Source organism: Chelon labrosus (assembly GCF_963514085.1).
Source record: "Chelon labrosus genome assembly, chromosome: 5".
Classification (NCBI taxonomy): Eukaryota; Metazoa; Chordata; class Actinopteri; order Mugiliformes; family Mugilidae; genus Chelon; species Chelon labrosus.
In genome coordinates this window covers 21151444-21175587 of record NC_140341.1, presented here as the reverse complement: position 1 = coordinate 21175587, position 24144 = coordinate 21151444, and the positions used below count along the sequence as shown (strand labels likewise).

At 41.0% G+C, this 24144-nt stretch overlaps 1 protein-coding gene across 2 annotated transcripts in view; it reads right to left on the bottom strand.

Annotated features, from left to right (window-relative positions):
• edar (ectodysplasin A receptor) overlaps positions 1-24144 on the bottom strand; it is a 51247-nt gene that overhangs the window by 6765 nt on the left and 20338 nt on the right. For both annotated transcript variants that reach the window (XM_084544489.1, XM_084544490.1), the window contains 8 exons: positions 21637-21702; positions 17693-17812; positions 14100-14281; positions 9610-9695; positions 4910-4981; positions 4657-4782; positions 4484-4558; positions 915-987 (listed from right to left, as the gene is read on the bottom strand). In XM_084544489.1, the coding sequence (XP_084400615.1) occupies positions 915-987; positions 4484-4558; positions 4657-4782; positions 4910-4981; positions 9610-9695; positions 14100-14281; positions 17693-17812; positions 21637-21687 (785 nt within the window). In that variant the 5' untranslated portion in view covers positions 21688-21702. The remainder of the gene's footprint in view (positions 1-914; positions 988-4483; positions 4559-4656; positions 4783-4909; positions 4982-9609; positions 9696-14099; positions 14282-17692; positions 17813-21636; positions 21703-24144) is intronic.

Below are 24144 nucleotides of genomic sequence, written 5' to 3'. Positions count from 1 at the left end.
TCTGCTAACACTAGCACAGGAACGGTCCACATCCTCTCAACAGCAGTCACTAAACAACTTCAGAAAGAAGGCGACCGCATTGTCAAAGATATTAGACTTTTAGCTGCAGTACACGGGGAAGGCTTCAAAGAAATACTGCATTTATTTATTCTTTTTAACCCAGCATCCATCCTTACAACATGCTGTGGAGTATGCTTTTGATGGTGCTGAGTTGCAGCCTGTTTTTATACAGACTATACACATCTGCAGTGCACAGTATGTAGCGCGTGACCTGTCTGTTCTCAGTGTATTCGGATCATGAATATAGATTTTTATTATTGCGAAGCATTACTTTCTACTGCGTTTGTATTAGTGCCGTCATCAGTGACTAGTCTGTGTCGATTTGACTTTCATCACATGATAGTGGTACCCATAGATTTATATTTGAACAATCCCTGCTTTTCTCCTGTCACATGTCAGTAACTGAATATCGTTGGGTTGACTGTTTGAAGGCGTCACCTTGGGCTGCTGGAAAATGTAATGTTATCTGTTACCATTTACAAGCATTATTTAGAGAGAATAGCCAGTAGCTCTTCTACCCTTGTTTGCTGTATATAATCTTTTAAAGTTCACATTTCACTTAAAATAGCTGGTGATCAAGATCAAAATGTTATACTCAACCCTTCTAACGATCCATCCTTTCAAAGCTTAATAATTCTTCACATTCATCACCTTCATTTACATCACAGTAATCAATAAAGGATCATATCCTTTACGACTCTTCTTTTATGTCTGAGCCCCTAAATTCTTACCAAACAGCATATTTTGTTTTCTGCTGCCTGGATTTCACCTATAATCACTGATTATCTTCTTGTTTTGTCCTTTGGATAGAAGCAGTCTGCTGTAATCAGTTGGGAATCAGAGGCTTTTCTCACCTTTTGACCGTCTTCTGTGGAGGAGCTTTCAGTTTGTCGAACTCTTCTTTCTCCGAGTAGATCACCACGTTGTCTGAGAGATTGTGTGAAAAGGAGGAAATACGGTTAAAAAGGTGTTCTCTCAAATACGAGAAAAGTCTGTAATCCTGACACATCTAATATCGTCACAATAAACTCTTGAGGGTGCTTTCATACCTATATTTCGTAAGCAAGCGAGACAAAACTGAACACTCTGTTCAGTTTTGTGATTGCTCAAATTTTTGCCGGAAAAAACTTTGCATTGCTATTGTGTGATTGGTATACCAGTGTTCTGCATATGAACAGCATGTTCAGTTTGATCAAGCATCTATGCCTAGAAAACTTTATGTATACACGATGATAAGGTGCGCTGCCAGACCCCTCTATCGGGTGCGCATTGTTGGCCGTTCACACTGAAAACGAACTGCTCCGGGGAGCGATTGCAATTGGGGTGAGACCACCCTCTTTAACCAGGCTCTTCTCGATTCACATTTCCTGGAATGGACTACGATTGCTCTGATCAGATCAGCCCAAACAAAGTGACCTGAGGGATAAACGCTAGTGGTTTTGGAAAAACGACCTAGGTGTGAAAGCTTCCTGAATCTCAAGAGCAAGTTCTTACAACAATACCACTTTAATTAAGGGTACGTATCATTTTGTAAAGGCAGGGACACACCAATCTGACTTCACTGACTTCCAGGTAATCTGAATGCTGAAATGACGTCACCTTATGTCGTCTGTGTCTGGTCCAAAAAGTTGCACTTTAGCAACCCTCAAAGGTTGCTGAAGACCAATGCTGAATCGACAACAGAGGTGCGACTAGTGCCAAAGGTGTGGAGTACAGTGGAAAAACTAGGGTGACAAGTGCTAACTGACTGCCTGACACCGGAAAGCGGTCAGCTTGGTGCATCACGGCCTTCACATGTAGTCCACCATTCCAGCGGTGGTCATTCTAATTGGTGGATTTCCTGTGAAACTTTACTGTTGTCTGCATCATCCAAATTGTCAAGCTGGAAGGAATTTAATAAAAGCGTATTTGCATGATGATGTTTACAGTGTTGCGCTTTTGGAAAGGACAGTAAAATGTAATCACTAGATCGCTTTATCCTTTTAGACATTTGTGTAAAATCCTGTCATAATTAGAGTAAACTTTATTGAGTTATGACTAGAAATGTCTTTCATGAGGTCACGGCGACCTTTGATGCCAAATTTTAGTTTATCGTAGATACCAAGTGAACCTTTGTTCCAGATTTGAAGGGATTTCGTAAAGGCGTTCTGGAGGCAAGAACGCTGTGCACATACTTGTACATCCGGACAACCCAAAAACATATGGCCCCCGGACATGGCTGTAGCGAGCATAAATAAACGTAATTTATCTTCCACAGTAATACACTGTGAAACCACAAGTGAGTCCAAAAGTCTCCCAACTCTTTTTGTGGGCTGTTGCACAGTAATGCCAAATTAAAGATGTAAATTCTAAAAAAAAAAATCTATCTCAAATCTAATTTTGTGGTCTCTGATCTCTCGACGCTCAGCAAGACCGCATTACATCTACAGTTTTAATGCAAGTTGTCATGAGTTAGAACGCACAAAGGGGAACAGATTCCTGAGGCTAAAAGGTTTTTTAAACAGAGGAGCTGCAGTCGGAAGAATGTTTAAAACGATTATAGAGAGTGTTATGTTAAATTACACTGACATCATGGATACTGATAGGGAAAGACAGCATAATGAGTGAACACCTAAGTGGAACAAATGCTGTGTGTGTGTGAGAGAGTGAGTGTTTGTGTGTGAATTAAAGCGCCTGTGTCTTTCATCTCACAGCCTTATTAAGTCGGTGTCTACGTGAGTGACAGCTAGCTCCGGTAGAGCTCCGAGCAATGGGCTTCTCTCCCACATACACACACCAGTCATCCAAAGTACATCCACACACACACACACACACACACACAGAGACTCAGCTACTTGATGATAGCCCAACTTTAACTAATAACGCACACATTTCTTTTAAATAATTCTCAAAACGCTCAATCGTGCATATTCAAGTAATAATGTGTTTGTGTTCTCGTTCATGCCACGTGTAAGCGGTTAGTCGGTCGGTGAAACCCAACGGAGCGTCACTGTCAGGGGAAATGGCGCCTACAGCAACGTATGGCTTTAGCTCTGGCAGCTCCACATTCCACCATGATAAACTCATCACACTGCACGTCCGTCAGCCTACACACACAAGCACGCACTTGCATTTGCATACATTATACTTCAAATCATAAATATGCACATAAGGCTCACACGTGGAGTCAGCGCTGTATGTGCAATTTAGACGTGATTTAGAGCCGATGAGAAGCCAGAGTTTGTTTCATGACTTCTAAATGTAGATTTGATCAGCGCTGCGTTTGGTCGTAGGGCATATCTTAACACGTGTCCCATAATTCTCTTCCACTCTGACAAATTTACGGCCGTGCGGTAGTTGTGGAAAGATTTCTGCAGCTTCAATTAAAGAGAAAATTCATTATCAGCTGAGCCCAGAACACTACCGCACGGAGAAGCTTTGGGTTTTATGGAGGCTCGTCCATGGGTAACATTCACTGTTCGTCTCGACAAACGAGGCAGTCGCGACGTTGCCTAAATCGTGGCTCGAGATGATGCTGCTGCAGGATTTGGTGAAAATTACGCACAATGCTTATCCCCGCTGGGTGGCATCTGTTAAACACATTGCGACCATTTAAGAGTCATTTTGTCGTCGTTAAAGTTAAGTACGGAAAAATAACTAATTATAGTTTGTCTTGTTACTATAATTATGTAGCTTTCAGTGTCTTTGTGCCATTTGAAGTGTAATTTTTTAGACATTTCACATCGGCTTCAGTTTATACTGCATCAGTTATTGTGTATGTATTTTGCGGGCTCAGCTTTTGAAACTGGGCGACATGTGAGAGGAGTTTATGGAAACACTATAATGACCAGCGACTACTTCCTTCTTGTCTGTTTATTTTTTATAGATGAGAAAAAGAAAACAGTATCTAACATCACTGAATTTACTCTGTTTCTTAACTTAATTGCTGTGTTTTTATGTTATAGGAAACTCTTTGGATAAGTTCTCATATACATTCTGCAAAAAACGTTACAACAAAAAACGTTACAACTACGTCTCTTCTCATATAGTGTTCCTGTTTTTACCATTGGCTTTCACTTCTGGAACTCAAACATCGACTTTTGCATTTAAATATCAGAAAAAGGTTGTAGAAATCTGGATTAGGTTTTTAGGAAAAAGGGATATGAATATGATGAATGGAGTGAAAAGTGTGTTGGCACCCATGCAAGCAAAAATGTGGATTATGTTAGAATCATGTGTACAAGTCAATGATTACCAAGGATAGTTATGCTTCATGTAAACTCTAAAATCTGAATATAATCAAAACCTGGACGAAGTTCATAACCAGGATACTAGTGTGCACGTAAACAAACCAACTGTTTTTGCTACCAAAGACTGTGGAAAAGCAATACAGGCAGTAAAAACTCGTCCGACAATAATTGCTCAGTGTGTTTTTGTCTCTCACCAGGGACATCCTTCTTGTCTTCCTGTTTGTTGGTCTGAGCCTCCACCACTTTGACAACTTGTCCCGAACAACATGCTGCACACATACACACAAAGCGAGAACATCATAAAACGCAAATGCCAACGTTTGAGATGCGATTGTGAGTTTTCTTTTGTTGCGTGTCGGTGTCTCACCGTGGCCGTTCGGCTTGGCCTTCAGGATGTAAAACATGATGATGAGAACAATGGCGATGGCCATGATGAAAATGGTTGACATGGCGATAATGAGAGCTGTTGCTAGGTGACCCTGTCCTGAGGTATCTGAAGAAAAAAAAATAAAATGACGAGGCAATGATTGAAAGTAGTTTGAATGAGTTGGGTTTTTTGTTGTTGGAGAAAGAACATTTGTGGAGATGGATGATTTTCGACCATTTGTATTTGTGTGTACCTTTATTTAGATGAGGGAATATAGTAGTGCTGCCGGTGTCAATTTGAGGTTTCCCATTTGGTTTGGTGGTGCCTGCAAAACACACACACACAGAGATTCATACTTCAACTCTAGTTCATTAAATGCTTAAAAGACTTTTTGGCTTGTTCAGCTACTACTGAGTAATCAGATGGATAACAAACACATAATGTTCAGTTTCTAGAACACTTTTATTGCATGCGCACACGTGTTGGTCCCGCAAATGCACAAGTTTAAACCTAAATAACGGGCAAACATTAAAGTGTTGATTCACAAAATATGGTTATTTGCTTTACAGTAAATATGCAGCCACTGCCTGCAGATGGTTGATTTTAGCCCAAAGTGCAGATTAAACAAACACGTTATAACACGCAGTATACACAAGACAAAACAAGATAAATTGGTGAGTTTTTTATGGTTGCTGTACACTGATTCCGCCAGCTTTTTGACAGCTTTAGCCGTGCTAGAAGACACACGCAGAAAACGGCAACACATGTGCCGTCCAGATCTTCTCCTACATATCTTGACAAGTATTTCGCTCAAAACGTCCGTTCCAATTAGTTTGATGAACACTGCATCACCATTTTCTTCCATCCACCAGAAAAGATGAGTGGTTTGGACATTTACTGGCGGAGTCTCCATCCCATCATTCACTGTTGATGACATGCTAAACGTGGCCATCCACTTTACCCTTTTTTTAACTTATTATCTTTTGCATGACATTATTTTGCGAGCAGCAGCACAAAATCATGCACACCAACAGGAGTTAAACTCCAGACACATGGTAGCGACCCTCCGTCCTGATCGCTCTTAGTTTCCCAATCCTCCCCCATTCACCCCCTCTGTCTCTCTCTTCCTGGATTATTCATCAGCGGTTCTTCCTCTTTCCTAATGGAGCTGTAAACAGCTGGCAGCTCATAAATCAACCCTTTTAATCAGTCTTTCGTTTCACAGAGTTGATATACTGTAGACCTCTTTGGCATGTGCCCTGCCGCTTCCCGTGGTCTAAGAGCCTCATGTCATCACACACACACACACACACACCCCCATGCTGATCCCAGCGCCCTGTGGCTGCAGACGTTAAACCGGGGTATGTGTTTACACTCTCTGGATGAGGATATGAGCCTGAACTGGAATTCTGTGTAGCGTCTTGCGGTTTAATCTGTTAATCATGTCTCGCAGGCTGAACACACGCTGCAAAATGATAATTCTGCAGGGCAATCTGGTTACTCAGGCCCAAACAAACTGAGAGGAGCAGAATTACAGAGCACCGCGGATGTATGTATATATTTATAAAAAAAAAACAACAAAGCTTTTTTGTTTGAGGTGAGGATCATGATATCTTTCTATGCAGGGATGAAGCCAAAGGTTTACCTATAATAATGATATCAGTTGATGATCTGTGTTGACAGCAAAAATGCCATCGCTTTAAGTATTTAGGTGCACCTCTCTGGAAAACGGCACCAGAAGTCGATGGAGATCAAAAGGTGATGGTGGAAATTGGGCAAAGCCTGCGGGTTCTTAGAAAATGCATGCAGGAGAGTAGCATTGGCGCAAGCACAAACACGCTAATCATCTTTCTTTCTCATGCCCGCCGAAGTTTTAATTATCGCACACACAGAGTTCGGCAGGAGACAGGGTAATTTGCAGATTACATGGCAAGTGGCAGCCTGCCTTCACCCTAAGCAAGTAGAACTCCCAGCGTTCAGCTCCCTTTTTTTTTTTTTTTTTTTTTTATTTACTGTTGAGGGTATGCTATTTTGAAGTTCTCATTTAGAAGCGTTTAATTAAATTGTGCCTGAGTTGGTCAATAGAAAAATGTGATTACACTTGTACCCAGGATAATAACACTTAATTTCTAAAGTCATGCAATACTAACACCTGGACGGAGATAATGTAATTGACACAAAACAACTATAATTGCACCTATATTGAGTTTGGCAATAGATTACACGGTTATTCTGTGAGAAATTAATTAATAGAGGACAGCTATCAAACACTGACAGCACAGACACGTCCCAAAATAAAGGGAAAAACATGAATAGACGCACAATTTAGTAAATAAGCACCATTAAATATGCAAGGCTATTGAGAGTGGTATCAATCTTCTTTTTTAACTTACAGCAAGAAAGCAAAGAAGGTTTAGAACAAGAAAAAGGAACGTATTAGGAAGTTATATGCTGGTGCAAAAAAACAAAACAAAACAAAAAACAAATGCGGCAAAATGTCCGAAACACTGAATACAAGATAAGCGTAGCTGCTACACTTTTTTACTCTGTTACATCACTCTATCTTCTCTTTTAGTTGCATTTCTTCACGGCACCATTCCATCACTCATTTCCACGCCCGGGAGAGACAATTAGACTGCTGCTGAAAAGGACGTGTTTATTTACACACACGCACTCACACACACACATCCAGTACAGACTGCTGCTCCTACTGCACACCCTCTCCTCTGCAGGCCCAGGCTGCTTTTTGGGGTTTTCATCTTTCAAAACACGCTCATTAAATATGACACAATAACAATAAAATGTCTTCCCGAGCTCTTCAATTATACTCAAAGGGGGTTTTGGGCAATTATGGTCCCATAAATATAAATTCACATAGCAGTATGTATAAGTGAGGGTCAAAAACGCTGACATTCCCTCACTTTTGGCTAGGGTGTAGCATGATTTTCCTTTTTCTGACTTGTCAACATTAGCCCCTCACAATACTTAACTTAAAATGACATTGCAGTTCGTCAGTTAGACAGTTAGTCTTGCTACTGGTGGGTTATTTTTCACTTCACACTTTGACATGAATTACATTTTGATGATTATTATTCAAAATAAATGGATTGATGTTAGAGAAAGTTCAAATTTCTACTAAACTTTTAACAATATACTGTATCTTTAGACTTGTATGTGCGAACACAAAAATTACAAGTGGGCGCATATTATACTTTTGATACATGGCAATATTAAGAAAATGAAAAAAAAAAGCACAATTTAACCTCCTGAATTGGAACGAAAATTATCTTTTTTTTTTTTTTTTATTGTTTTTTTTTTTTTATTCAGCCTTTATTTAGCCAGGTTTGTCCCATTGAGATCAAAGATCTATTTTACAAGGGAGACCTGGCTAAGAGTGGCGGCAGCACAGTTTCAATAGAAATAACACAAGAACAACATTAAATCACAGAGTTGCGTAACAAAAAAGAGCTCAATTAAAAGATTTGCACACAGACAAACTGCACTCATCAGATTTTACCCGCTTTTTAAACTCGTTCAGGGATACTACGTTTTGAAGTTTGAGGTTAGATTGTAGGTTGTTCCATGCAGCAGAGCAGAAAACCTAAAAGCTGTCTTTCCCAATACAGTTCATACAAACAGAAACCGCAAATTGTCCTTAGAGAGGAGACTGTGATTTCCACAATTAAAGCTTAAAGGAGAAGATAAATACGTAGGATTCATGCCAAGAATGGATTTGTAAATAAAAACATACCGGTGACGAAGGCCGGTACTCAAAGCAGGCCTGTTCACTATTTATATAGCGCTTATTTACCTGTTGGTACTCAAAGCACGTTACAGTCACAGTGTCACAACTGTTTGAGAAGATAAATGAAGTAGGAATTTGACGCTTCGCAGAGTTATATTGAGACTGATGTTTGGAACGGTAAACTTCTATCTAAAGGGATCATTTTATTTTGTGTCAGTGTAAACACTAAAGTTAGTTAATCAGAATAATTTGTCAGGTTTCAGAAATATTGTCCACATAAATTTAGAGAACTAAACTAATGGCTTTTACAATTAAAATAAATCATAGATTAGTAATTAAGTTTACACAAGCAAGACGCTCCAAAGTAGACACTGTGGCAACTGAGTTAATGAGAATTTCAAGTGTGAGGAAATGACAACATATAAAATGCTCTGTGTCTCCGCTCATCCTAAAAGAATCTTAGGCTTTATGTGGTGAAGCTTAAAATTCTCCTTTAGTATTACTCCCGCGTCACCGCTGCAAATAATAGATCCACAATATCTAAATTAAATCTACAAGTCCAAGAATGACTGCCTCAACTTGCTGAAGAAAATCAAACAAACTAGAGGATGTCCCAGACAACATTTACGCAGTGTGTTGCAAGTGTAAGGAAATGTCTATGAGCGCTTGCAGCAACAGTTGGCGTCATGTTTGCGGAGTCGCATACACATGCACGTGCACACACTGTCAGGTATGCAGGATAATCAGTGAAACACTGATGTTACTGATGAGCAGCCAAACACCCCGGTGGAACCAGAGGAGCAGCGATACAAGGAGGGGAGGGGAGCGGGTGCTCTGTATCCATCAGCGAGGCCCACTGACAGGGGAGGACAGTGACCAGAGGGTCTGGGAGGACTCAGCACAACATCTGACCTTCAATTGTTTCCTTACGCTCGGCCCTGGATTTCAGCATACAGTACATCTGCTTCTGCGCAGCCTGTCCCATTTTATTTTCCTTTTTCATTTAAACATAAAACTTTAATGTCTGGTAGCTTTTTATCAAGCGGAAACCAGGTCTGCGTTTGGGCCGAGAAAGCAGTGAAGATGAAAGCCGAAACAGAAAAAGGGGAATTCATAGGTGAAAGATGATGAAGTGGAAAACAGTCTGCAAGGAAGCAAATAGGAAGGAAAGGGAGCAGGAGATGAAAAGACGAGCGAGGAAGTCTTACATTCTTTGGTGTTGCTTGGTGCATTTTGGCAGGAGTGGCAAACCATCCCATAGAGGTTTCTGGGTCGGTTTTCCAGCATGTAATACCTAGAAGACATAAACCGCAAAGTAGTCAGATTTTATAACTTGGGTAGACTTAACTTGGACAAACTAGATTGTTTCTCAGCTTTGTTGTCATCATGTAAACCAATATGTCTATCACAATCTTTGTAATGTTGTAACAGCGGTAGCAGCATCAACACAGAACAGACAAATCTAGCAAACATATTAAAATAAACACTCAGTAAGCCGCGTTGGCAAGTGTGGCAGGTGTGCGCAGAACGTGGCCTCCCTGCCTTCTAGACACGCGCTACCTGCATAGCACGTAAATATGGAAAAGCTGCCGAGGTGAAAAGTTTGACTGCGAAGAAATGTACATAATTGACGCCTTGAAGGCACTAAGCATGGCTTGGTACAAATATCGCCCTGAGTCATGAAGTGTCCACGAGAGCTCAGGAGAGACGGAGGTATCAAGGAGCCACGTCTGCAAATGGCTGGTAATGGTATTAAATCATTTGGGCTCCAGGGCATGGGCAGAATATGTGAATAAATGCAGCCCGCAGGTAGTTAACTGACACCTTAATTAACCAGGATATAGTCAGAACTTAAATCTTGAGCTCACGGACACTAAAGAACTGCAAGACGCAGAGAAATTACATAGGAATTTCTGAGGCCCTTGGATGTTTGTGTTGGACTCTTGCCATCAAATATTAGTCACTGTATTTTAAACTACAGATTACTACTGTGTGCACCATGGTATGCCAAGTTATTTTTCACTTATTTTTAAAGTATTTAGCCTACTTGATACTTGCATGTACTTACTTATACTTTTGAACTGTAGTCTGTGTAATTAGATGGTATGGTATATTTTCATATCAAAAATCTTTGTAGATGTTTCATTCTATTTAATTATTAGTTATATTTAGCTTAGCTTAGCTTAGCTTTGACTGTCAAAATTCTGGACAGACTTCTTCCTCTCACAGTTTTTTTTTTTTTTTGCAGGGTGAAAGTTGGTCTGGAGTCACTCTGTCGAGAACTGATTACGCCCCAGCACATAACATATGCCGGGCATGAAACGGGACTCATAATGAGTTGCAATGCATTTATTAAAAAATAACCAAACTACTCTGAACAATTATATATATATATATATTTTTTTTATTTTTTTTTTCATTATAACAACACATAACCAATGTGTTATAGACAATAATTAAGTATTTATTATGTCAACATAAATTAACTGATGGATTATAAACTTTAATTTCTATTAATGATCGCACTGTAACCACTAGATGCTCTTTTGAGATAGAGACTTTCAACTGAACTTCACACCAGCTGTTCAGGCCTGTTCTGTTTGGCATTGAACGCGCACGGACTCTGCTAGCGGCGGCTACGCTGCAGACACAGACATGACCAAGCTCAGTGTTTGCACACTCACTCCTGTAAGAATCAAACTAATCAAAAGCAAAAACATCCTGTGAGAGCAGGCCGACAGCCAAGAAAACGAGACGGCAGCAGGACCGCATCCAGCCCTATGACTGGAGGAGGTGATCCAGCCCTCGGACGGAGTTGGGAGTATTCATCAGTATCTCCAAATCACAGATCTCTAAGTTTTATGCCAAGTCTGTCAACGCCTCCTTCATTGTATACTGACATGTGGCCCACGTTTAATCAAAAATATCAACTGAAATATGATTCTGGGGGGAATAAAAATCAGAACGGGGTTGATGTTGACTCAGTAAATCAACCTCGACGTTTCTCCAAAGAAAGAAAAGCTGGATTGATTGTTGATGCAAAGGGCAAGAGAGGGTTAAATTGTAGCGGATGTATTAAATTGAAGGGGGCAGGGTGGTCTAGTCACATTTCATTTGATGGTGCAGTAAAGAGTTTGCTTGTGTTGAAATCCCATCCAGTATGTAATCAGCTGAGTATATATGCACACAGATGAACTGTAAAAACTGTAAACTATATCAGAAAAAGCTGGATATAAAAAATATGCTAACTTGCCACAGCAGATACATCAAGACAATGGTTTTTACTGCTGCATGTGACTGCAAAGAGAGTAGAGGATCACCAGGCTGAATGTCAGCTTCATCTGGGAAGATTTGGGTTAGGCCAAGTAAAACAGACACGCCTCTTGTATCAGCCCAGTGTCTTGGGAGTTTGTAAAACAGTCATAAAATTAAATTAAAGTAATTTGTGTCCTTGGACCTTGGAAGTGAATTTTCCTCGACTTTGACAATAATGGGTTTCAATTGACCGGAACTTTTGTGCCTCCACCACGTCCATTAAAAGGGTCTATTCTAACCTAAACCACGTTTTCCAAAACCTAATCAAGTGTTTTTATTGCCCAAACCCGAAGGAAGCAGTGACGAAAACATTGTGACTGGAACCACCGCCACCCATCCGACCTCCCGGTGTAAACATTTGCTGGTGTTTCTAAATGCCTGCAAGGCACCTTTACGCAAGTCTTGATCGGAGTAGCGCTGGAAATTTGTGTTTGTGGGTATTTCACAAATCGTCATGATGCCGGGCTGCCTTTAACAGGCGTGACGCAGGCACAAAAGATGCTGCCACTTGAAACCCATTATTTTCAAAGTTATGCTCCGTGTCATGCGAAACAATAACTTTACTTTTTGACAAGAAAAACGGTGAATTCATAAACATTATTCAAGTTTTCTTTTTCCATAAATCTGCACTCGTTTTCTGCACAAACAGCCACGTCAGTCAAAGTCAGAGCAGTATTTCTTTTTCCATTACTTAAGCGTGCTCCACCACTGTTGATGTGTTCCCGATGGGAGGCTTCCAGGAGATTCTGTATCGAATCAGGTGCCATAACTTTTTCCAGAACTTGCTGTTGTTGATGTGCATGTCGGAACACATCTTGGGGATGACTTTCTATGAAGCGTGTAATCATAACCACACTTCATGTGGTTAATTTATGTAACGCTCATGCAAACACTTCGGTTCATGTTGCAAATGTTCACGTCAGGGTGCCTTCAGTGGTAGCCTGTGGAGTTTCTGATCGCTCGTACGGCGTCGTTTTTTATGGGTCAGTCCATTTTGTGTTTGTTCTCAAGGCCACACACACTAGGTATACAGTCATGCCAATCGTTTTACAGAACTCCAGTGACAGTGAGAAAGAAAAACAGTAACAATTTTTGTTACTTTTGTCTCAGGTGACAGGACAGAACATTTGCCATCCTTGTCTGTTGGTGTTCAGAATGATGAATAGTTTCTTTTTTCTTTTAGCAAGTATCACATTTTTTCCAAATGATTTACAGCTTATAGGGCATTCTATTATCTCAAATCGAGTGAAAAATAGTGCTTACAGCAGAAGTAAATGGGAAAATAAATCTCCCTGGGGGAGCATGACTCCATTTCTGGCTCTGCCCATGAATAGCAGATGGGTGAACATGACCATCGATGAACTATAACTCTTAAAAGGCTGCTAATAAGGGCTGCTTTCTTTTTTCAGTCAGTCAATAATAATAATATTTTATCGTGATTAATCGCATAATTGTCCAGGTGTAATGCGCGATAAATGGTAGATTAATCGCATTTTTTTAACAAGTTTCTAATATTCTTTTCAACGAGAAGGAGGCACATACGTTTGTTCTATCTAAATGTATGTTATTATTATGCAGAAGTCCAACACAATGACTAATACTGGGGGAGATTTCTTTCCAGAATAACCTCAAAGGTACTGCATGCCCAAAAAATATGATGCACCTACTGTATGTTGAAAATTATTTGACATGGCCTGCCTTTGGCAATGGTCGGAAGAGGGCTCTCAAGCTGCATGCTGGGCCAGCATGTGGTATCTGATATTCAGTGTGGTCTGGTGGTAACTCGGTTCACATAAACAGCAAATACAAACAACTTTGTTCTTGTTGAGAGAACTATCTGTCTGAACTTGTAATTCAAAGAGCGGTTTCTTTATCCATTTCTGCTCAAGTTGTGTTTCTGCGCGCGCTTTTGTCACGTTAACATGGACAGCCCTAAATAAATAATCAGATACATTCTAAAGATAATAATGTAGTAAATTTATGACTTAGATTTTAGGTGAAATAAACATTTGGCCAAGTTAAATATTTTATCAGTGAGAGAAAAATTTTTCCTCTGAAATTCATATTTGAGTTCTGCTTTACTTTCCAAGTGTAACATCTCAAAAACAGGAGGAGAAGCTGACGGATCTGCTTACGTAATTCACACAGTTTGTTTGAATGCAGCGCCCAATGAAAACCATACCATCCATATTCACAACACAGTTTTTTTTAGTAAATCTGGCCCTGAGTGGAAACTTTTTTGTAGAACTTATAAACAAAATATTAAACCTGTGTTTGTAGTCACTTTCGAAATGAAAGCTATAAGATATTTTAAGGATGTTCGGCATTTTGTGGCCTCTCGTTCTCACGGAACAATGGGTCTTGAGTTGTGTATTTGCTTTACCCTGGTAAACAGGGTCCACACTCGGCGTCGCTGTCAGGAGTTCCCGCTACGCGAACAGTGGCTTTGTAGAGAGCATCGCAGTCTTTATGGCGTCTGCAGATCTCATACTTCCCTTTGGAGTATTTTCCCTGTGGGCACGGCACGCAGGCAAAGTCCTCATCCTTCACTCCGTAACCGCACGTCTGCAAAACACGTATACACACATTCAAGAAAAGATGCAAGTTATTTTCAGCCCTACGATCAATCGTGATGAATACAGTTCATCTCAAAATCATAATGAGACCAAATGAGATGACCTCATTTCAAAACACACTTGAAAACACACATCTGTTTCTATCTGCGTCCTTAGCGAATCTGGCATTGCTCTGTTGAATCGACAACAGAACAATGTGATTGGTCACAGTGGTCTTGTGTGTGTGTGTGTGTATACATCTTCCTGTGGCTGGTAGTGCTTAGGATGACCAACTCATCATTGAGTTTTCTAGAATCTATCTCCTCCCATCTCCACATGGCAGTTCTTCTCAGTGGGGAGGCCGAGCAGGCCACACACACGCTCGCATACGCGCATGCAAAAAACATACTCTCGTGTCTCTTTTCTTTCATGCCCCCTCTTTCATCTTTCATTTCCTTCTTACTTTCATCTGTCTATTAAAACAGGCCTGTGCCTCTTAGCTTTGGGCTACAGTAGAACGACTCTTGAAGAAATCTAATATTCTCTCCCTTCTGTTTGACGTCCCCAAGTCTCGGTGTGACTGTTTGATATGAAAACTGCGCCAGGCTATCGGCGGGATCTTGTCGCTTTGGGTTAAAGCTAGCTTTGGATCTTTTGTGGGCAAGACTGCTGTGACTCTGCTTCTGTTCATTGACACAAAAATAGTTCCAGAGTGATTGATAGCGTCTTCCATTTCAAAGCAAATTGGCTGCAGTTTAGTGAGCGGGGAGGTGGCTTAAAACCAAGAGCTGACAACTTCATCTCTGGTCTATTTGCCTTTATTTTGAAAGTTGACCGTAAAGGGGAAAAAAAAGAGAAATGCGGTAAACTCGTGATGACATTTAACAAAGACCCCAAGCAGAATCAGGCCGGAGAAGCTGCGGCGCATTTTCTGGATCTCAAATCACCAGGTCACGGGGGAACGTAATCTTAACGCTAAGCAGCTTTAACGCACGACGCAAGCTGACCTTAAACTTCAACACCAGATTCTTTTATGTTTCTTCACCTCACCAGCATTTTCATCGCTCAATAAAGAGGGAAACACGTATGTCTGGTCTGAGTCTTTACATTCATGTAAATTAGCCAGCAAATCCGGAGCCAAGATGCACATTAAAAGGAACCTTGATCGTCTTCATCATTATGCGATGAGTAGTAGTGTGTGGGCATGTCCTTTCTGAAGTCTCTGTTGTGAGGAGGAGCCCTATGGTTATCCCATGATTAAAAGTGTGTCAAAACACACACACACACACACACACACACACACACACACACACACACACACACACAAGGAAAGATCAGGGAGACAGAGGAACAAGTGAATTACAGGCTGCCGCACCAAGAGGATCAGACCGGCAGGAGAAAGTGGGCTGTCATCCCGCTGATTAAACTTCTTTTTTTAGTTCTCGGTTCTATCCCTCACAAGTGGCCAAATTACTCTTTATGACAGAGCTCCGTGCTTATCAGACTGAGCTCCTCATTGTCGTCCCTGTCGGAGACGTTGGATTTCACAGGTTCAGACTCAACACTTTGTTGGGGATGCTTTCCAGATGGAAGCTTAAGAAAAACACAGGGCAGGAAGGAGGAAAGTAGAACAGGAAAGAGAAAAACAAACAAAAACGCGGTGGGAACTGTTGCGAGATGGTTATGCATGATGGTATGTGGAAGTAGGAGAGACAAGGAAATGGTTTACTTATGTCTGCAAAAAATTGACACTTTGAATCAACCTTATATTAACTACCTAAAATGACATAAATCATCCGTGAAAAAAATAAAAATATCTGACGTGTATTTTAGTGTTTTATTTCGGCCCAAGTCCCATCCACTAACATGGAGGAGGTGGAGCTTATGACCTATACTGCATCTAGTCACCAGGGGGAGCTCTACTTGCTTTGGCTTCACTTTTGAGGAGCTGTTCTTCCATCCTTCTTTATACAGTCTATGGTCCTGCCTGATGGTTGGTGCTGAGGAGGGGGCATACTTCTGTAACGGACAACTTAGACCCTATGCTGCAGCTCACACAAGTGGCTTACGTTTTCTTAAGTGTTTATACTTATGTGCTGGTGTGTCTGCACATAAGTATATGTAACAAAAACTATGCCACAAAAACGCTAGTAGGCAGTTAGTCAGCTGTGCTGAGTTTCTCTGGCTACTTCAAACTATGGCAATTTGAACTGAGAGGCTCATTGTGGAGATGATGTTAGTAAACAATGATCAACAGTTAGTTTGTTTGAAATGACTGAAATGCGCAGACGAAGAATAGATCGGAGGAGATGATGTGTAGAAAGCAGAAGGACGGAGATTTCTTTGGGTCTGTCTGGCCAATGACAGACTTGGATGAGGAAATGCATTTTGAACCAGTCACAGTTGTTGTAGTGTGTGTTGCTGCGATTCGTAGTTACATTTCTGGGGGGGGGTGCACGCCGAAAAAACTGCTTCTGTGTTTTCGTAAAAACACTTTTAACTTTTGACAGTTTATTTCTTGAAAAATGCATACCTGAAATGAAGTTCTTAGAAAGATAAGAGATATGAGATAACACAGCGTTACATGCTTGACTTAATGAAATGCTCCTTTCATACGACTCTTATTTAATTTAGTTTACTAATGTTTGAGCTTTTCAACTTTACAAATTTAGCTTCAAAATAAACTCAACTTCTGCGAACTGGAAAAGTAGGATAGTTTGTTTGAGTACTTCCCTCCATGCACAGTTTGATCCAGCTCTAAACTATCCAATCAAATACATGCACTCCACCCCATCATACTTAACACACGGCTGTAGAAAAAAAAACCCACTTGAATTAAGGGACTACTCAAAATATCCAAAGCTAGCAGCACGCAAAGAAAGTGCAGTGATTATAATTCATTCTGTTCACCCTTCAGCGCAGATGTCTCCCTGGGTAGGGTGTGGCACCCCGGGGTGCCCACTGAAGCATTTACTGGTGCTGTGTTTACTTTGGCTGTCGGCAGGCTGGCTGGCTGACTGACTGACTGACGGAGGCTAAATCACTATGTGACTACTGCATGTCATTCACTGTAATGCATGCCTTCACATGGAAGTCAATGAGGGCAATAAAGCGTGAAGAAATTGTGCATTTGAATTTAGGCACCCTTCACTGTGCAGCTATGTGTTTGCGTGTGTATTGTGGGTGGTCTGAGCAGAACTAATGCAGGGGTTCATAAAGTTTTTTGTGCTTTTTATCAGTTTTGAAAGGTTGCAGTTTGGTGATGAATGGCCATCTTTATCACACTTTCTTCTCCCAGTTTACTGTAACAACTTCAAAGCACATTCAGAAAATACACAAAATGCTTATTTAATTCAATAAACATAATTATGATGCAAATAATAATTAGATTTTTTTCAAGTGTACATGAATGTAGTCTCACCATATGTGGCTCTTGCCCTGGCTGGCACTGAGGGCAGGCCTGGCAGCTGTTACTGGTCTGGTTGAAGAACTCATACTCTCCACAGCTGGAATACTCCGCACTAGCAATCATGCAGCACACCTGGAGGGACGGGGAGAAGGGAGTGAGGGTCAGAGAGAAGCCGGCAGAACAACCCTGACAACTTGTGAAAACAAAAATGACACATTCATCCCGATGCAATTACACTCGTGCAGTCCTGCTGTCAGACTCGCAGCTCAAGGAGTCAACTAATAATCCTTTGTTTAAGGTTGAACGGCTTTTACACAGATTGTGCGTCAAGATCAATTTCAGATCTAAACTGAAACAATGTTATTACAATAAAAATACATATTGAAACAAATGTTTAACAGAGTTGATCGCTGGGATCTAGGCTCCCTACAATGATACAGTGATTCATGGTTCAGTTTTGAATTGTTGTTGTATTTATTTGGGGATATAGATTAATTCTCGTGTTTATTTCAATAATTCTGTATTTTTGTTGTCTATATAGTGACGATAAAAATGGGAGTGTAAGTGTTTCTTTCTAAATTATTGTAATTCTCTTTAAACAATCTCTCAGTAGAATCTACAATAATTTAATAATGATTTGCTAACCGACAGAATAACAATGTCCAAAATCCAACCATCTAGTATGGGTAATGACTTTTCAACAGCGAAAAGCTCATAATGATCCAGAAATAGCAGAAATCTAAGTAGTGTTTTATTCAATAAAACCAGCAAACTAAGAGAGGTCGCTGTCAGCAGTGGCAATGAGAGAGTTTGCACAATACTATTTGCCGGTGTGAGTACTTGTGAGTGCAAAACACACACCAGTATGAATTACTTGTGTCATGGGGACATCTGTTTACACACTCCCTTTCAGGGACAAAAAGTTCCTATGTCATTAAACTTTAAGGGGTAATGGCGGGTTCAGGTTAAAGGGAGTGTGGAAGTATTAAACGGGGCGTTTTACCCAAGGCCCTCCACATAGCGAAATGTTCTTAGGCAAGACACTGACCCCAATAACTGTCAAGGCTGCACTGTAAATTGTTTCGAGAACTGCTAAGCTGTAGAAATGACGCAGTATATATCAGAGTTTTAAATCTGTTGCCTGTGGCGTCATTCTTGTTCAGGTGCAGGGACTGCTAGCGCTGTGTCATTGGTGGCCAAACCCAAGTTGAAGATGGGAGCGACTTTAACGAGTGAGACGGAGCAGCCTATAGTCGCTAGCAATATGATGAAGCATTTGATGGGAAAACATAGGAAGAGTCCAAGAAAACTGTCTGATGCTTTACATACAATATACTCTGAGTTTGGAGGAAGGTCCCAATCTGCTCTAAACGAGCAGTACTGGTTGCTACTACATTTACTCTTTCTACAGAATGGATTGTTCTCTAGAAATTGTAGGAGAAAAATGCAGCTATACATGGACATGTGCTAGGGAGCTTTCAGATCTATTAGTGTAGTGATGTAGACTTGGCTACAGGGATACGCTGTATAATGATAGTGTCATTACTCTCCCTGCCAGAAGGGGGAGACAGAAATTCCACGCTGCGAATTACTGTTACAGGGAAGGATTCAGGTCTTGTCAAGTTGCGGTTTTGGTTAGGGTATGTTTTCAGTAAATGAACGTAAATCAGTGTAATGCCCTCTAAAGCGATGGGAACGTGACTGTATATGTGTGTCTGTTTTTGTGTGTGTGTGTGGCATTGTGTCATTGCGGCTCACTGTAATAAGTAGCAGCTGGTATTTATAGCTTTACCAGCACACTTTGTCCTTTTCCAAACAAACTAACTGACTTTTAAAAATCATCTGCAGCCCAGAGAATGATGGAGGCAAAGCAAATGAGTGCATGACTAAGTTTCTCCATGTTATTGTTTTAATAACGTCTCCCTCTGCCTCTCTCTTCTTCCTCGTCTCCTGTCAGCAGACACAAAGCGCGGTTTGGATAAATATACATCTACACTTCCTGTGTGCGCGTGTGTGTCTATCTGTGTGTGTTTGTGTGTGTATATTCGAGTCCAGTCATCTGAAGCCAGATAATCTGTTCTTAATTTAAAGCCAATTCAAAGGACTGTACCTCAGCTTACACACCTGAATCAAAGTTTGTGTAAATAAAGTTCAATAGCCGATGATTAGATGTGCAGTGCAGAGCCTGAAAGAAGATCTTTTTTTATTATTATAAAGAGTGGTTAAAATCAAAGCGGTAGAGGTGGAGATATTCTTACTTTTCACTTGGGTCAAATCCAGAAAAACACTTTTATCTTTTCTTCAAATCCCTCCGGTCTCTATGTGCCAACCTCTTTTCAATTCTACAACTCCAATTTGTAACACAGACATTGTGTTAAAAAGAGATACAGTACCCCCTCATGGCAATATCCTGAGAGTTAGTTAGTCACACTTTGGAAAGCTCCTCCTGAGTCACAGAAGATAAACTGCTCACAGAGTGAGTGCAGATTTATGGTACCCTGTTGGTGTCCATTCCTATAGCTCTTCATCAACGTGCAGGCAACGAAAAGACGCTTGCTTGCAGCGTCCCAGCAAGCCGACAGCGTGTCGCTATGTGTGGCCCAAATGATGACTGCTTGAAAAGTGTGCTCGGACCACAAAGGCAATGACCGCAGCACCACAAGGACAGAGGAAGCACGAACGACAGAGAAGCACAGTCAACAGCTACAAATAAAAACTCTCGCTCCACTATAAATATTAAACATTTCTTTGCTTCGTCTGCCAAAGGGCCAACAACAGCACAAATACGGAAAAGAGTAGCCTAGGTTTGCGGTCGTTCCACATATTTCAGATGCTGCAGCCGAGTGGCAGCGGACCGCTATAGCAGCTAAACATGCGCCGGCAAAGCTTCGTGCTGTATTGTGCTTTAGCCTTGAGCATTTGCGCCTCATGAAGAATTAACTAAATTCCAAGATTAACGTTAACAGACTGCCCGTTTAACCCTTCCGCTTGTGTAGTTTGTAACAAGCAAATTCCTACTTTGTTACATCTATACATGAATTCTGAATACAATGAAGACCAACTGAAAGCAAGCAATCGGCCATTATTCATTGAATTACTGGCTATCAATGTTTACCCCTTGTTTATACAGTGCTTACTTTGTTTGTCTGTCATAATTATGTCCGTCATATTTTTTTCCACAGTTGGAAGAACTCATTTCCTGTCATACCGCAATCCTGTACACTGTACACAGCCAGCTATGTCACAATGCTTTGGAAAGATATTCATTCAGACAGGCACTGCAGACCATAGCATCCATCTCTGTCCATTCTGAAGCCCGTGGGTCACGTTGTTTATATTAGAGGTTAGCGAGAAATCAGGTGAACTCCATTTCAACTTTAAGTCTTTAAAATTAGTGACAGTTTACTTCTCGTGCTATTGAATGGCAAATTAATCCAAATATTTCTTCCCTTGACTAAGCGCTGCCGTGAAGCAGAGGAGGGAGGGAGGGTAAGGGCCTGTCGGGAACGCTGCCAGTCAGTTTCAACATCAAAACAAGCAGAGAATCTCTAGATTCCCGGTCAGATTATAAAGATATCTGCTCTCTGAAAAACTCTAAGGTTGACTAATTGGTACAAGTGCTGCAGAGTTGTGCAAGCTGCTGGCACACAACACCACAAAGTCTGGATGGCACGGTGCCAAGCGTGGAGCCTAATGCGGCCTCGATCCATGCAGTTGGACCAGTGAGGGCTCCCAGGGGCCAATACCAGAAATATGATGAAGATTTTAGATTAAGGCTTGATGATTTTACACAGGGCACGAAGAGGAGAAAGTGAGGATGACGTGATGAGGACAAGATACAGAAAAAGTTGGAGGGGGAAGGAGAGGGGTGAAAGTGGTGTCATGAAAGGATGTGAAGGAAAATAATTCATGGAATCAAAGCCCAAAATAATATTTAAGTGAGTTGGAAAACTTACCAATAATGAGGAAAGAAAGACGGATTTCTTCTGACCTCTTCTCTCAGACATTTTTGTGTCTTCTTCCTAGAATACCAGAGGGAAAGAAAACAAGAAAATGGTTATTAACTGTAACCACAGTCGAACAGTCCCAGCGTTCATGCTCCTGCACATAACATATAATAGCAAAGTCATGAAGCTAAGCATTCCTGTAACGTTAGTGCTACCAGTGGGAATGTTGTGTGTGTGTGTGTGGCCCCAAAGAGTTCACTGTCCCGTTAGCATCACGTCATTCCCCATAAACATGTAATAGCAGTAGAGCCGCCCATGGCATTTTTCTGACTCATAACTACAAAATCACATCACCGCTGGCTAACCTCGCCATTAATAAAGGTTGACGATATCGTGTAAAAGCATTTCATTATATGCCAATTTCTTTGTCATGTTTAAAATGTTTGTTAAATCCTGTAAAAAAAAAACTACTGTGTATGCAAATATTTTGAACTAACTTGGTATTTGTATTGAGATTTAAATCTAGGGTGATTCTTTATATGTAAATGCATAAAAAATATTAAATAAAGGGCTGAGACGCTTTTGCATCTGTGGTGTTCTGCAACTGGGACTGGAAGACATTTGGACGAAACAGGAACATTGTTTGGCATTAGCAACCAAAGCTAAACTACTGTCTATAAGAGATGATATGTGTTGTTATTTGTGATACTGTGTACTTTTAATGTTGCTGATAGCAACACTTCATAGGCGCATGTGTAGATATTTCTATCAGTACGCTGTAAATGTGCATACTGTGTGGTGATGTGTATCTGCTTGTTTACTTCACTGCACAGTACATGTGTCTGCAAGTGCAGCTGATTGTGTGTTCACTGTACGTTTGTCTCACATCGCTCTGCATTGTGTGTGTGGTCTCTGGCAGAGAGACTATGCGGAAAAGGATATGTGCCATATGCTGCTTCTGTCAGCATGGAGCTTGTAGATTTTTAATTGTTCTTTTCAATCTAATCTCCATGTAATTACAATGTCACATTTAATACTTTGAACTCACAAACCCTACTGTGGGAATCCAGCGAATCAAAAACAGAACCCTCTGATTAACTCCGTGGATAAATGAATTTCCTGGACATTAAGATAAAACTAAAAGTCAGAATTCCAGTGAGTTTGGCAAAGATGAGTGTGCAGTGGCCGACCCAGAAAATTTTATACTGAGTGGCAAGAGGTTTTAGCCGGATCGCTTTGGAGGGCAGTTGCGGAGGTCCCCGTAAACGATTAAAATTTTGCTTTTAAAGGTAAATGGATTCCTTTCTCACTTCCTCATCTCTGTTTCTTCTGGTCTGTGTTAGCTTCTTCTTTTCAATTTCTCTCAATGTTTTGCACCGCATCACACCAGCAACAGCTGTTGTAGTCTACACACCACCACAATGCTTAGTTACATTTCTGGGAAGCTGACTTTAGCTTACACTGTATGCTAAGGCCTAGGTTCCGGAGCTACGTCATACTTACGTTGGACTGTAAACCAAGCGTAACTACGTGTCGCCGCCATGCAGACCACAACAGCTGTGATTGATGCATCCAAAATGCATTTCCATGTTAACGTGTCTCAGTGGTCGGACAAGCACGGAATAATCTCTCTTGTTTAACCTCCTCCAACCATCTGATCAGATGTCTTCTCAATTTAATGTGGTCCAATATTTTTAGCATGATCCACCCAGTTCCACTCCCCATTGTGTGATGTACGCACTTAAACCCAAGACAACCAACTCGTCGCCACTTAGCTTTTTAGCTGTATTAGCTCCAATGGCGTAGGTTCCACATAGACCCATTGCGGGTGTAATCCAAGCTTAAAGCTCAACAGCCAAGCTAAGACAATGAATACCAAATATGTAATTAGTAAGTATTTATTACCATCTTCTTCTGTTGTCTTCCAATGTAAAGTTTACTTTCACGGCTAAATAAGTATCCAGGTAGCATTTGGATTAGCAAGAAAGATAAACCCCAACTCCATCGGCAGCAGAGTTCAAGCATGTCCCACACGCAGCAGACACACATACAATACACAAACACACCTATAATTACTGTTATTGAATACAGTTCTCACGGAGGTTGTTTGAGTGTTGCCACACCGAGTGTGTGTGTGTGTCATGCTGTGCATAAAGGGCCCCGAGGCAACCTAAACGCTGCAGTAACGCCTGTATCACATCCACTCTCACTACAGTTCTGAATTAAATACATGAGCCTGTTATGCTCAGACTGATTACTACAAGTAGTGGAAACAACACCGCAGAGTATCCACGCTTGCAAAGCTAACCTCCAACTTTGACTGAGGGTAAAGTTAGCCTGGCATATCCAGACTCAGTTCTTATCAGAATATGAGTCTGCTATCACTCCCCTTGGATTTCATTGTGGGGCATGTTTCAACCAATGCAGAGAAAACAATACCTCTGCAACCAACTGGATAGTCCGCCAGCCAGTCAGAGCAACAATGTCTGTATCATTAAGAGACTTTGGCATTGTCAA